The sequence below is a fragment of the Serinus canaria genome, chromosome 7, assembly GCF_022539315.1.
Source record: "Serinus canaria isolate serCan28SL12 chromosome 7, serCan2020, whole genome shotgun sequence".
Classification (NCBI taxonomy): Eukaryota; Metazoa; Chordata; class Aves; order Passeriformes; family Fringillidae; genus Serinus; species Serinus canaria.
Genome location: NC_066321.1, coordinates 24,643,380 through 24,655,780, shown reverse-complemented (window position 1 = coordinate 24,655,780; position 12,401 = coordinate 24,643,380). Strand labels below are relative to the sequence as shown.

Genomic DNA, 12,401 nt, shown 5'->3' with positions numbered 1-12,401 from the left:
AGAGTTGAAAAATTTTAAAACCAGAACATCTGGGATGTGATTTGGTTTTTTTAATTTAAGAACTTTCAAGATTAGAGATTCAGCCACATTTGGTATCATTCACTTGTTCTGTCCCTCTTCAGGGAGGTTTAATCTGCCCACAAGGACACTGTACTATTTCATGCTGGCTTAGAGTTGATACTGTACTGGAGAAAGTATTCAGGAACAGGGCATGGCTGAGCAAGACTCTAAATAGGATGAGCTCTAAGAATACCAATTACTCAACTCCAAAGGCACATGGGACACACAGGTGCTAGGACTCTTCAGTTTGACAGAGCTAAGTTAAAAAAATGAAAGAAAGATGTAGGAGAATGCAGAATTGCTGTCTTACAGGCTGATAGCTGTTGCAATAAAAAATGTAATTTACAGATTTTTTTTTTTTTTTGCAATATTCAACACATTTTAAAAACAAACACCTAAACAGGAAAAAAAAATAATTCCAGGAGTTAATTACCTACTCCTGACCTACTGCCTTTGAAATCTCCCCTAGAGATCTTAAATGCCTTTTGCAGGAAAAGAAAACACAAGTCTGGCAGAGCAAATCAGTATAAAATATCTGGAGTAAAATCCCTAGCTGGGGATGAGAGGCTGGGAGCATCGGTGAGCACAGAGGGTGCCTTAGTAGGCTGAGTATCTCCTGCTTGTTCTTTAAGGAGCAGACAGAACTCCTACCTCAGGAAATCTAGAAGAATCCAGTCTCTGTGCAATACATGCAGATACATTCTTACAAGACTCAAAAAGACTGAACTTTAAAAAAGCCTTTACGTTGCTGATATTTCTCTGAAGTGCAAGGTTCACCCCAACCAGAAACCCAGCACTCAGGCTTCTTCCAAGGCATGCTGGCACCTCCCTTCCCCTTGCTGCACTGAAGGTACCTCAGGTCTCAGGGCAAAACACCTGTCCAGCACAACCTGATCCAAGAAGCTATACTATTGATTTTTAACCTGAAGAGGCTGTCATCATTTACCATTTAAATTCTTCTTTGTTTGACATTATTTTGACAGATTCTTTACTGTCTATCACATTTGTCAACAAGGCTTGCCATGCATATTATTAAAAATGCTGATAAGTACAGTTCAGCAAAGAGATAGAGAATGTGTACACATGAGTAGTGAGCATGCACAGCATTGGCAACATGGAAAGCCAAATTTAAAAGCAGTGCTGCACATTTAGTGGTCATATTAAGTCATGAACTGATCTGATCCTCAGATTTGCAGTGTCCTGGCTGTGGAATACCATAGCTCCCTCTCCTGAAACCTGTATTAAGAATCAGCAGTTTGTGAGTTACTCAACAGGAAAAGATCTATTAGCTGAAAGCTTCCCTGCAGACAACCCAAGATCACTGAAGAACCCATCCCAACACTGAGCACACAGATGCTTAAAAGGGAACCCTCTCCAGAAAGAAACATTACACATTGCTGCAGCAAGACTGAGTTCACTGAGGTGCTCTGACCTTCCCCAGCTACAAACGCTTGGTAGAATTGCTCCTGGAGAATGCAGCAGGCAGAGCCTAAAGCAGATTAATTGTTTTGCAACACAGTGAAGACAGTACCCCAGAAAAGCTGCTTACTGCATGGGTTACTGGGCAAAACCTGTCATCACGTGTATGTCACAAGAAGCTACTGCTTGAGTAAACACAAAGTATTTACCATTCCAGTGGCATTTTCCTTTGCAATTTTAGTCATATTCAACACTTTCTCAAGCATTTTTAAGAAAAGGTAAAGATTAGTAAGATGCCATATCTGAAAAAAAATCTTTTAGTGCAGAATGTCAATGTTTCCCTTGCAAACAGAAAAGCACAGCTGATATTCTGAACATGCTATGTGGTGTTTTTATTGACCACAGCCAAGTAAAAGGCAAATTAAATGTCAGTCAGATGTAGAGAGCTCACAGATGCAGTTATTAAGCTGTATCTCCTTGCTTGTTCTTCACTTGTACTTCCAGTTCCATGCCTCTTCCTCCAATGCTGCCATTCCAGAAGAGAGAGCATTCATCACAAAAAGGTGTTGACGTTTGGTAGAGAGCAAAGGCCTACAGGGCATGTCAAAATCCTACAGGAATTTTAAAGAGGAAGCATGCACAGGTTTATCCAAATAAAGAGTCTGATGACTCTGCCATGTACTTTTTTCACACACTAAACCAGTACAGGTACTGATGATAATAATGCATTTGTCCCCATTCATCCAGAAAAGGCTTCCAGAGTAGTCAACTAAACTAAGCCTGTCACACTTCCCACCCACACCTTTTCCACTTGTTTTCTTCCCTCTTTTCAACTAGGTGCTCAAACCTTTGATTAAAAGGTCTTGAAAGTCCTGAAGAAGGTGCTGGAACTCAAGTTGTTATGTAGTGTGAACGCACTCAAATGATCAAAATCAGAACAATATCTAAATAGGGCTAGAAAGCACCCTACAAGGAGGAGAAAAAGCAACTCAGTGTGCAGGCAAGGGTAAGTTTTCCAGGTACAGTTAAGGAAACTGGTCAATCTTTTGTAAGAGACAGGAATACAGAAGCTGCTCCATTCCACACAACACTAAACAAACTACCCACAAAGTTCAAATACTTACTATGAAATAACGTTACAGTCTTCCAGTTTCAGGTTTGAAGAAGAAACAAATCACCTTCTCCTAACTAAAAATGCATTAATCTAGTTATTCCAGACTTTTTTTTCCACACTAATATTAGTTAGTTCTCACAAAATTAACACTGAAGTTTCAGAGAGAAATCAGACAGCCTGTAAGCACTGGAGCTTTTTGTCTTTTTTCTTTAAATCAAATGGTTCCAATTCTCTTTTGTTAGACTAATGAAAGACACAGTAGGTTAAAAATAGGAAAACACAGAGAAAGAAAAAATGCTACAGCTACACTTTAATTATGTATCTACAGTGCTTAAACCAAGGAACTGACCCTGACCTCTGCTAAAAAGAAGTGGGAAGACAGCAAAAGCGAACATAATGAAAACACATAATGAATTATCTATGCATAAATTACCCTCTGCGTTCCAACTAATCCACTGCTATTAAGCTAAACATCCAAGCAGCTCTGTGTTTACTGTTCCTTAACACAGTAATTTTTACTGAGAAAAGCAAGCTTTTCAAAACCAGTACTCCCATGTACAGTGTGCTAAGGAACTCAGGGCTTAAAGCTGTGACAGGTATCTACCTGATCATCTATAGAGACTCTGCTCTTATTGTGAAAATCTTTCAGACCTAGTATAGAACATGAAGAAAGGCACAGAGAAATACAAAATTTTATACACTGATGACACTAGCTTGGCTTCCTTTACCCTGAACATCATCTTTACTTGAAAATCAAGAACAAAAAAAGCCACTTTCAGAATTTACAAGAGGATTGTCATTATTTAATCTATTAAAAAACATTGCAACGACCCAATGCTACATTGCAACGACCCAATGCTTTACATCTCTCCTATAGTAAAGTTCAACTTTCAAAATGTCAAATCAAAATTTTCAGACTCCCAAGGGATACAGTCCTGAAAAGTTTCCCAGTACTTCTGCAGTGTAATGTTTTAAGAGAATCCAGGCAAAGGGACTTCCCACTAACTTCTAAGAAGAGGAGCCAAAACCCCTCCATACTGACACTCATTTACTCCATATACAATTGATTTTCCCTACTTAAATCAGCGAACTTTCTTCAAATCAAACAATTTTCCAGCTTGAGTGAGGAATGTAAAACAACCCAAATCTGGATCTTAAAGTTCAACTGACTAGCCTTCTCAATCATGAAATATTAATCATGGCACTCTTTCTCTGCTTCCCTCTGAAATGCCCATTATTGGCTGCAGTTAGAAAGGGATCCTGACCTCAGACAGGTTGCTGCTCTGATGAGAAGGCTCAGATCATTTTCTCAGGTGACAAGCTGCTATTTTGCTCAAGCATTATAGGCCTTAAAACTTACCAAACCCAGTGACAGGAAGGAAAGCAGGGAAAGAAGTAGAGCCAGTAGTAGTTTCCTTTCTTCCACAGCCCTTTGTCCACAGCGTGGAGTAACTCACAATCATGCTGAAATATTACCTTTATTAACATCTTTTGATGTGGCTTATTTAAATGAAGGGTTAATGACCTGGTGGTCCCTCATGGCCCTAACGACTTTAAAATTCAACAAGAAAAATACCTGAACAAATCAGAGTTTTGAGTAACACCATTTTTCAGAGAGGAGACAAATTAGATATTAAGATGCTTTTTTACGGCTTGCAAAAAAATAGTCTTATCATTTAATATCATTTTATTAATAAAACCTTCCTTACTTACATTCGATCAAATAAAGATAATTGAGACAGACAGATGGTCTCTAGTGACTCATTATTTCCCTTTATAAACTTTCTACTCCTAATGAAAACACTTTTGGAAAAACAGTTTAAAAAACTTGACTCACAAAAAAAGCCAAACAAAAATCAAATTAGTGCTATAAATTTTAAATTCTTTGACTTTCAAAATTCCTGTGAATTTCACAGAACTACGAACTAACTTTGCTTTACAAAACACTGCATTCAGAACTTCTCTCATGTTCACTAAAAAAAGTGGAATATTCTACAAATACTCCAATATAATTCCCTATTTTGATGAAAAATTCCTCATAGTACCCATCTCAATTCTTGCAGGTAAAACACTGTTTGTAAAAATCTTCTCAGGATACAGAAACCACAAACAAGGCATATTCTGGTAAAATTACTGTGACTATGAAAAACTGTTCCTTTCTCCATTTTGTTTAGATATTTGCTTGGTTGGTTTAAGCCAATATTTTTCAGAGAATGCAATCTCAATCAAGATCAAGACAATCTCAAAAAAAAAAAAAAGAACAAACTATTACCAATGCAAAAAGATTCTTGGGAATGCCCTGTTTTAGCCAGCTTTCCCTCTTCTCCCTATCTGTTCAACACTTACTTGATTGATATTCTGGCATCAATCAAGTGGGTCCCAATCTATATTCTTTATCACTTTTTTCTTCCATGTTGCCATGTCAAGACAGCTTGCAGAATTCAGCAAAAATTGTAAGAGATCTACAGAAACCTAAGGTTATTCTTGTCTGGTTTGTGACATGCCAAGAGAAGACCTGGCCACTTCAGAAATCTGAATACCTCTGAAAAGTATCACAAGGGGTTTTGTCATTGTCAATCTTCCCAAAAGCCACCAAATTATGAAGCAAACAAGCATCATAATCTCCTTTTGAAGAATCCCAAATGCAAGCAACAAATTGTGCAACTCGATAAACAATAACATGCTCTCAGAAAATTCCTAAGAGGACTTAGATAGCCTAAAACACCCTAGTAAAGGCATAAGGAAAACAGTAAATATGAACAGAGCGTGCACAGAGCTTGATTAATCCCCATTACAAATTAACGGATCAAGAGACAAATGAGTGCATATATTTGGTGATGCATAATAATTACCTCAGGTGAAACAAGCTGTAGAAGTCTTTAGCAACATTCCACTAACAGAAAATATGCATTTGTGACTGAACTAAGTTCTATACCTGCATGATGAACACTAATCAGCAGACGTGTAACTTAGAGGCCCAGCAGGTGCAGGGAAAGCTGGAAAAGCACTCCAGTTCCTTTTCATTAGGAAACCATTCTAAAAATATGCATCAGTATTGGCAGGGAGGAGAAGGAATTACAAAATGGCATAGGAACAGGGTGACAAGGAGGCCTTCAAGAGGGAGCAAAATACCCACAGAGATTGAGCTGAAAAACACATCTGTATCAAGGTAACAAAATTGCCCATGAAACTCCTGAAATTATGACTTAAAGAACAATTGAGAAATTAATTCCCTTAAAAAGAAAAGGCAAATTTTCATCTTGAAATGCTGTGAAAGGAAAGGTGATCCTTCTCCACAAATCCTGGCATGGCCCAGACCACCAGCAATGTTCAAGTCCCTGATCTTGCTAACTCCCCCACAGGCATGGGGTACATATTCATGCCTCTTTCACAGACCCCCATGTAGGTTAAATGGGAATATTAAGACTTGTTTTTTTCTCAGATGTTTTCAAGGATAAATCTCTAAGATTAAGGCATGCAGATACTGTTTATTTCATGAGTTTAATATTATACTGTTTTGACAAACAACTATAAGCTGCAAAATTATAGCAAAAGACTATCTGCCATCATTAAAATTGAAACAGATTAATTTTTCACATTTTAGCTGTCATGTAGAGGTTTGTCATGTAACAATTTATTTATACAATGTGTATGTATCTCAAGAGTTCTGCAACAAAGGATAATGGACAAAGTACTGAATTCCTCTACCTACTCAGAAAGGTGGTATCAGCACAACCTGAATCACCAGTCAAAACTGAAATTTAGGCTTATGATGAGATAGAAAACCAGCAGCATGAAAACATTCCAACACTACCGAGGATCTGACCAACTTACTCTCTGAAACTATGGCACCCTGGCTTTATAATTTGATGTAACAAATGCTATCTACAAAACCATTATTTTTTCAATTTCATTTCAGCCATTTAGAATTTTCCCTTTGATTTCAGGAGCAATAAACATTTTTACTCATTACTGAACCTCTCGAGAAGACCTAAGTTCCTCTCCTTTTGTTTCTGCTATGCAGCTCTCAAGTTTTATTCCACTGGCTTCTAATGGAGATTATATAGTTACCTAAGTGCTGTTCAGAATTTAGACTGGTTAAAATAAAAGTTATTTCCTAAAATGTCAATGGGGCCATGACCACATTCAGATAAAACAAACTAGAGATGGTCTGTGCTGTTTTAACTGCAGAGAAGAAAATGATTTATTCCACCTGGCTTCTTTAGTGAAGGAATGCACAGGGAAATATTGCAAATATTACAATGGTTTACACTGTGTATAAACACAGATACAAAATCTACTACAGGGTATAGCAAAGTAATAACCTTACCACTCAATACTGGAGGTGGCACTTAAAACAAAGGAGATCATTTTTGGATTATATGGCTCAGTTAAGTAGTTATTTATTGAGATAGATGATTACAAACATCCTGTATCTTAAGACATGAAACACTTGCAGGACTGAATAGAAACCAAAACCCAGATTACCCTTATACTACAAGCAGCACAAAAAAATCCTTCATATTCATCAACGAGGGTAAGAGATTGTCATGCTCAAAGATGTGCTCTGGTATGTGAATCAAATGCAATTTCAGGGTGGGAAAGGCGGGAGGAAGAAGAGATCATGGCGATAAGCACAGTGCAGAACCAGAGGTGCAGCTGGAATGAGAAGTCAGTCTTGCATAAATTGAAAATCACCCTTGAGCCAGCACCAGACAGAGGTTCCTACCTGCTAGGGAGCCGGGCCCTCTGAGCCAACAGCAGTTCTGTGGGTCCAGTGAGGTTCATCTCCCCATCCTGAAAGGATGCCTGGGAAGCACCCTGTTGAGAGATTTCAAAGGGCATATTGAAACTATGTACAGCATAATGCATTTTGAACAATGCTGGGTTGGTGGTTTTAAGTCTTTATTTGGAAGAGAAAATCAGTCTTAAAATTACATCATCTCACTGACAGTGAGGACTAAAAGACCCATTCTGGATGGATCACCTGTGACACAGCATTTGGAGAAACAGAAGGGTATCTAAAGTACTGCTCCTCACGCCAGTCCCACCACCCTTCCACTGGAGAAGTTTAATGTTGTAAAGTTGTACTGCTTTACCTTCTTTGCCTAACCTGAATGCCATTTTCTCCCACTCTGAGCCACCTCCTTTCTCCCAAGAGATGACACAGACCTTGAGCAAACCCAACAGCTTTTTTTTTTTTTTTGCACTCTGTCTCTTGGCAGTGTTTATCTGGCAAAGACATATTTTCAGAGCAGCTTCCCAGAAGAAGACATTATGCAGCTATTTGGACAATTAGACACAAAAATACAGTGCACACAGAATCCAGACACCAATGCTAAAGCTCTTGAAAACTATTATTTAACTTTCTTCTTGTGATCCTTGTGCTTAATGTCTGCATTTTTTTTCACATTGGGAGAGGGAAATAGTTACCAATGAGATAAGACCACTGTCAGCAGGTGATGTATTAGCTTTAACATACTGTACTTCATCCCAACGCTTATGGAAATAATGTAAACATAGCAAAATCCATAACAAAGACCTTTTTTGGAGAGGTCACTTCTGTCAACTCTGCAACAGGAATAGCGCTGGAAGACATAAATCTTCAGCTGTCAACACACTAAGAGAATTCAATTCAGAGCCTGATCTTAGCTAGATAAAGGCTAAAGTTAATCATTATTTTTTTGTTGTTGTTGCAGTACAGTTTTCCAGTGTATACACTTACCATATTGTCTGAAGGCAAAAGGCAGCAATGCTATAAATTAATTTCAAAGAACAGAGCCAACTACATAGGTAATTTAATTTTCATTACAAGTTCTACACCGGTTATTAGAAATTTCAGCTTCTCTCAAAATATGAGGTTCTAAAGGTTTGGTGTTTCCAGTCCCTCAAAGATTTGCAGAGCTTATTTTTAGTTCACAAGTATCAAGAGAGTTGGGGGCAAGTGTGGGTTGCCTTGCACTTTAAAATCATGAGCAGCCTTGCAAGCAAACCCTTGAGATATAAACCAAGCTGGACCCTTTTTGGTTCACATGGTGCTTTTGAACCCATATTATTGGTAGTGCTGCTCTTTGTGCATTAATTGGAGCAGAAGCCAATGGACTTGGCTTCAACTGCAAGACCAATATAGTTCACTCAAAGTGAACTTCTGTCACTAATAAAGAACCACTTTAAAAAACTGTGTATTGAGTATGTGCCATCTCTTCCAATCACTTTTCACAGTGGAACCACATGTCAAGGAACAATTCTTGTTATATGAAGTATATTCCATACTAATCTCATAAATCAAGAGTTCGACCTCGACCAGTGCATTACCAACAGAAATCAGACACACAGCCTTCCTATGTTAAAATTCCATCTTGACAAAAGCTTTAAAAAAAGTCTTGGTAGCAGCAGATGTTGGAAGCAGACAAACCCTTTAACAATAATGCTCTCAGCAAAGCTAACCTCTGTTAGCCTGCCACTGAAAACACTGGTGCTACAAAGGCTCTTCTTTATGGAAAGTTAAATATAGTCACGCCATGAGCAGATTCAGGGTTGATTAACCAGACCCTTTTCTCCCAGACACTGGCTGCAACACAGTACATGACAGAGAACATGCTACTCATGCCTCAGAACTGGTTTGCCATCTGAAACCTCCCTTGCAGTCTACACAAGCAACATAAACCATGCTACTTCTCTGTTTCTGGGCTTTTGGTTACTGCTGGTTTTGCTGTGCTGAGATCACATCCATGCTTGTCCCCTATCTCCCACTTCTTGGGAAACAGATTTCCCAGCAATGATAGACACAGAGGTTCAGAACACAATCTTGTTTCTGTTCACAGATTTTTCGACCAGAAAGAAAAAGTTTTTAATAACAAGTATAATCTCACACTTCAATTTGCTGTGTGGCACACACAACATTGTGCAGTTACACTCCAAGACAAGCAAGAGGTCCTTACAGAAAGATGGCAACAAACAGCTTTGTTTTATGCTAAAGGCCAGACAGAAAGTATCTTGAAACTTGATAAGATGATTGTTATAGATACTAGAGGTATCAAACCTTTGGAAGAGATCTTCAAAAACAGATTTATAAACATGTCTCATATATTTCAAGGCATGATCATTCCAGCGCCAGAAAATAATGGGGTAACCTTGTGAGGCACCTGACAGCCATCCACATCCACATTTTAATTTTTCCACAAGATAAAACTTCCGTGAGGAATTACAGGATGAAATTTGGAGTCTGTAACACTTACAGCTTGAATTTATTGTTTCTTTTATTTATGAGGCTTTTTTGGTTGGTGTGTGTTTGTTTATTGTCGTGGGGGGGCTCTGCTTGTTTAAATTTAAATCTAAAGGAAAGTTATCCTCTCCTAACTGGAGAGAAGTGTGCTGAAGGATTTCAGAAAAAGCTCAGTGTCAGAGACCCTGTCCTGCACACCACTGCCTGTTTAGATTTGCAGGAGTATAGTGCTCCCACATATCACAGATTATCACATGCTCAAGTCAATAAACACAAAGCCAGATGTATTTGAAGGCTTAACCGATCAAGGAAACATGAATCCTAACACTGACATTCTAAGTGAGCTCTCTGAGAATGACATTAGAGCTCCAGTCACGTAACAATCACTATAAATGGACAAATTCCTTTCATACTTGAGCATTACATTAGAGGCACAGTAAATTTAAACAGATCATCTCCTGACAAACAAGCAGTATAATAGCAAACCAACAATGCACAATTAATGACACTGTCAAAAGACAATGTTCCAATACACACAAAAAAGCTCAATCTCTTCTTCAATTTTTAAAGACTGATTGTCAGTTTCTCAATAGCAGCAGAATTAAGGACTAACTGACTAACAAACCTTGACTCAAATTCAGCTGACACTGTAACAGATTTACAGTGACAGAACTGCAGTATTCACTAAGGACATAGGAATAAAATGCAAAATGGTGTGGTAAAAACAAAAGCCAAGGAAGCATATGCATCTAAGAACAGTGGAAGTTTTTAGATTTATTTACATACAGATAATTTGAATTAAGCAATTCTTCTTACTGCTACTAAAAGCATGTTCTTCAAATTAGGGGTAAGCAGAAGAGAGTGACTGTTAAATATCCTCTGCAAACAACTGCAACCCAAATGCTAGGAAGAGCCTTGTATTCATTATGTGACAGCTCTCAAGTTAGGTAAACATGTACATGAGGCAGCAGGAGTGACAGAGTACATACCAGCAGTGACATTTTCTACTTTGTGAACATCCACTCTTCTCATTTCAACAGTCAGCATGGGCATATGTTAGCCCCAGCAATAAACATGATGAGTCAAAGTCTTACTGAGCTTAGGGAGTATGACCAAGTCTACAGTCTTTTTCTCTCATTTTTGAAAAGGCTTGTTTCATAAAACCCACAAAATATAGGAGGAGAAAAGCAATAGTGGCACTTTTGGACAGAGACAAAAAAGTATCCATTTTTTGCTAGAAAAAGAGACAGAGACAGAATTGACTGGAAATGGTCAAACCAATCATTTATATTAAAAAGGTTGCAGCCCTGAGCAGCCAACACAGCAGTAGCTGCCTCGACATCCAGGCTGCCCACCAGTCCCACTGCTCTTTTTCCTCATTGTCATAGCAACCCAAGAAACCTGGATTTTGCTATCTCCAAAAAAAAAACCAAAACCCTGTATTAGTTTGTTACCATTTGTTACCTAAACTCTGGCTAGAGGGTAATTTTGAATTCCATTTTAACTAAAACCAAATCTTTTGTTGAGGTTCTTCTGCCGCTGAAGTTTGCACATTCACACAAGAACAGACTATACCACCTAGCTCAGCAAGAAAACTTCAGAAATATTCACAGGCCACCAGTGGCTATAGAAAGGCCCTAAATCACCTCAAGTCTGTCTGGTAGGCTCAGAACACAATTCATTCTTAGGACAAGTAAGTTTTTGGGTAGCATAAAATTGCCAATACATCCTTCTTAGAAAAGCTGGGTAGCAAAAACCATCCTATCTTTGAAAAAAGTTTATTATACAACAGCCAACATGAGAAAAACCCCAAAATAGATAAATTTAGAGAAAGAAGACTCTAAATAAAGAACTGGAGAAAATACTGAGCGCAGGATACTCTTAAGAGTATAAAATGGTCATCAAACACTAGCAATAAACTTGAAGGAAATGAGTACCATCTATTAATAGAAGAAATAAACACATCTACTCAAATTAAGACTCAAACAGTCTGGTATACCCAAGGGAAAGTATATTTGTCTGAGACTTTCTTCTAATGACAAAGTTGAAAGTGAAAATGTATGTCTGAAGATCCAGTTTCCAGTACTGTATTCCCTGAGGGCCTCAGCTCTTTAAAACCAAAGAAAAGTATCCAAATCAAAGAGGAGAAGGTCATGGAGCAGGGTGGCAGGCTGCAGAGCTCCCTCTCCCTACCTGGCCAACAGCAAACCTTCTTCCAAGAAGGTTCAGTAAGAGTTCAGATCCCACCAACATAAACAGGGAGATGGAAGGAAATCTGGGGGTGAAAGGGACGCTTAGCTTACAAATGCAGGAAATGTCTCATCTACTGCTCTCACAACAGACAATTTTAATTACTGTATTTAAAAATTGAACATTTTTAGCAACACTTTCAGGATCATGTGAGCATTTCTGACAGCCAGAATGAGTTTTAAAAGCCACAGCACTATATTTAGCTTTAAAAATCAACACTTTCATAAATATTCCCAAACCAATTAGCCTGTGTTATAAAGTTGTTTACCTTTACCTAGAACAACAAATGCAATACCTGACAGAGCCTACAGAAGACCACATAACTCATGGGAC

The 12,401-nt window shown here is 38.3% G+C and overlaps 1 protein-coding gene across 6 annotated transcripts in view; it reads right to left on the bottom strand.

Moving 5' to 3' along the window:
* PARD3B (par-3 family cell polarity regulator beta) overlaps window positions 1–12,401 on the bottom strand; it is a 389,258-nt gene that overhangs the window by 223,356 nt on the left and 153,501 nt on the right. For 5 of the 6 annotated variants that reach the window (XM_050976846.1, XM_030241769.2, XM_050976847.1 and 2 more), the window contains one exon: window positions 7,323–7,414. The exons of the other annotated variant lie outside the window; for it this stretch is intronic. In XM_050976846.1, the coding sequence (XP_050832803.1) occupies window positions 7,323–7,414 (92 nt within the window). The remainder of the gene's footprint in view (window positions 1–7,322; window positions 7,415–12,401) is intronic. 6 annotated transcript variants of the gene reach the window in all.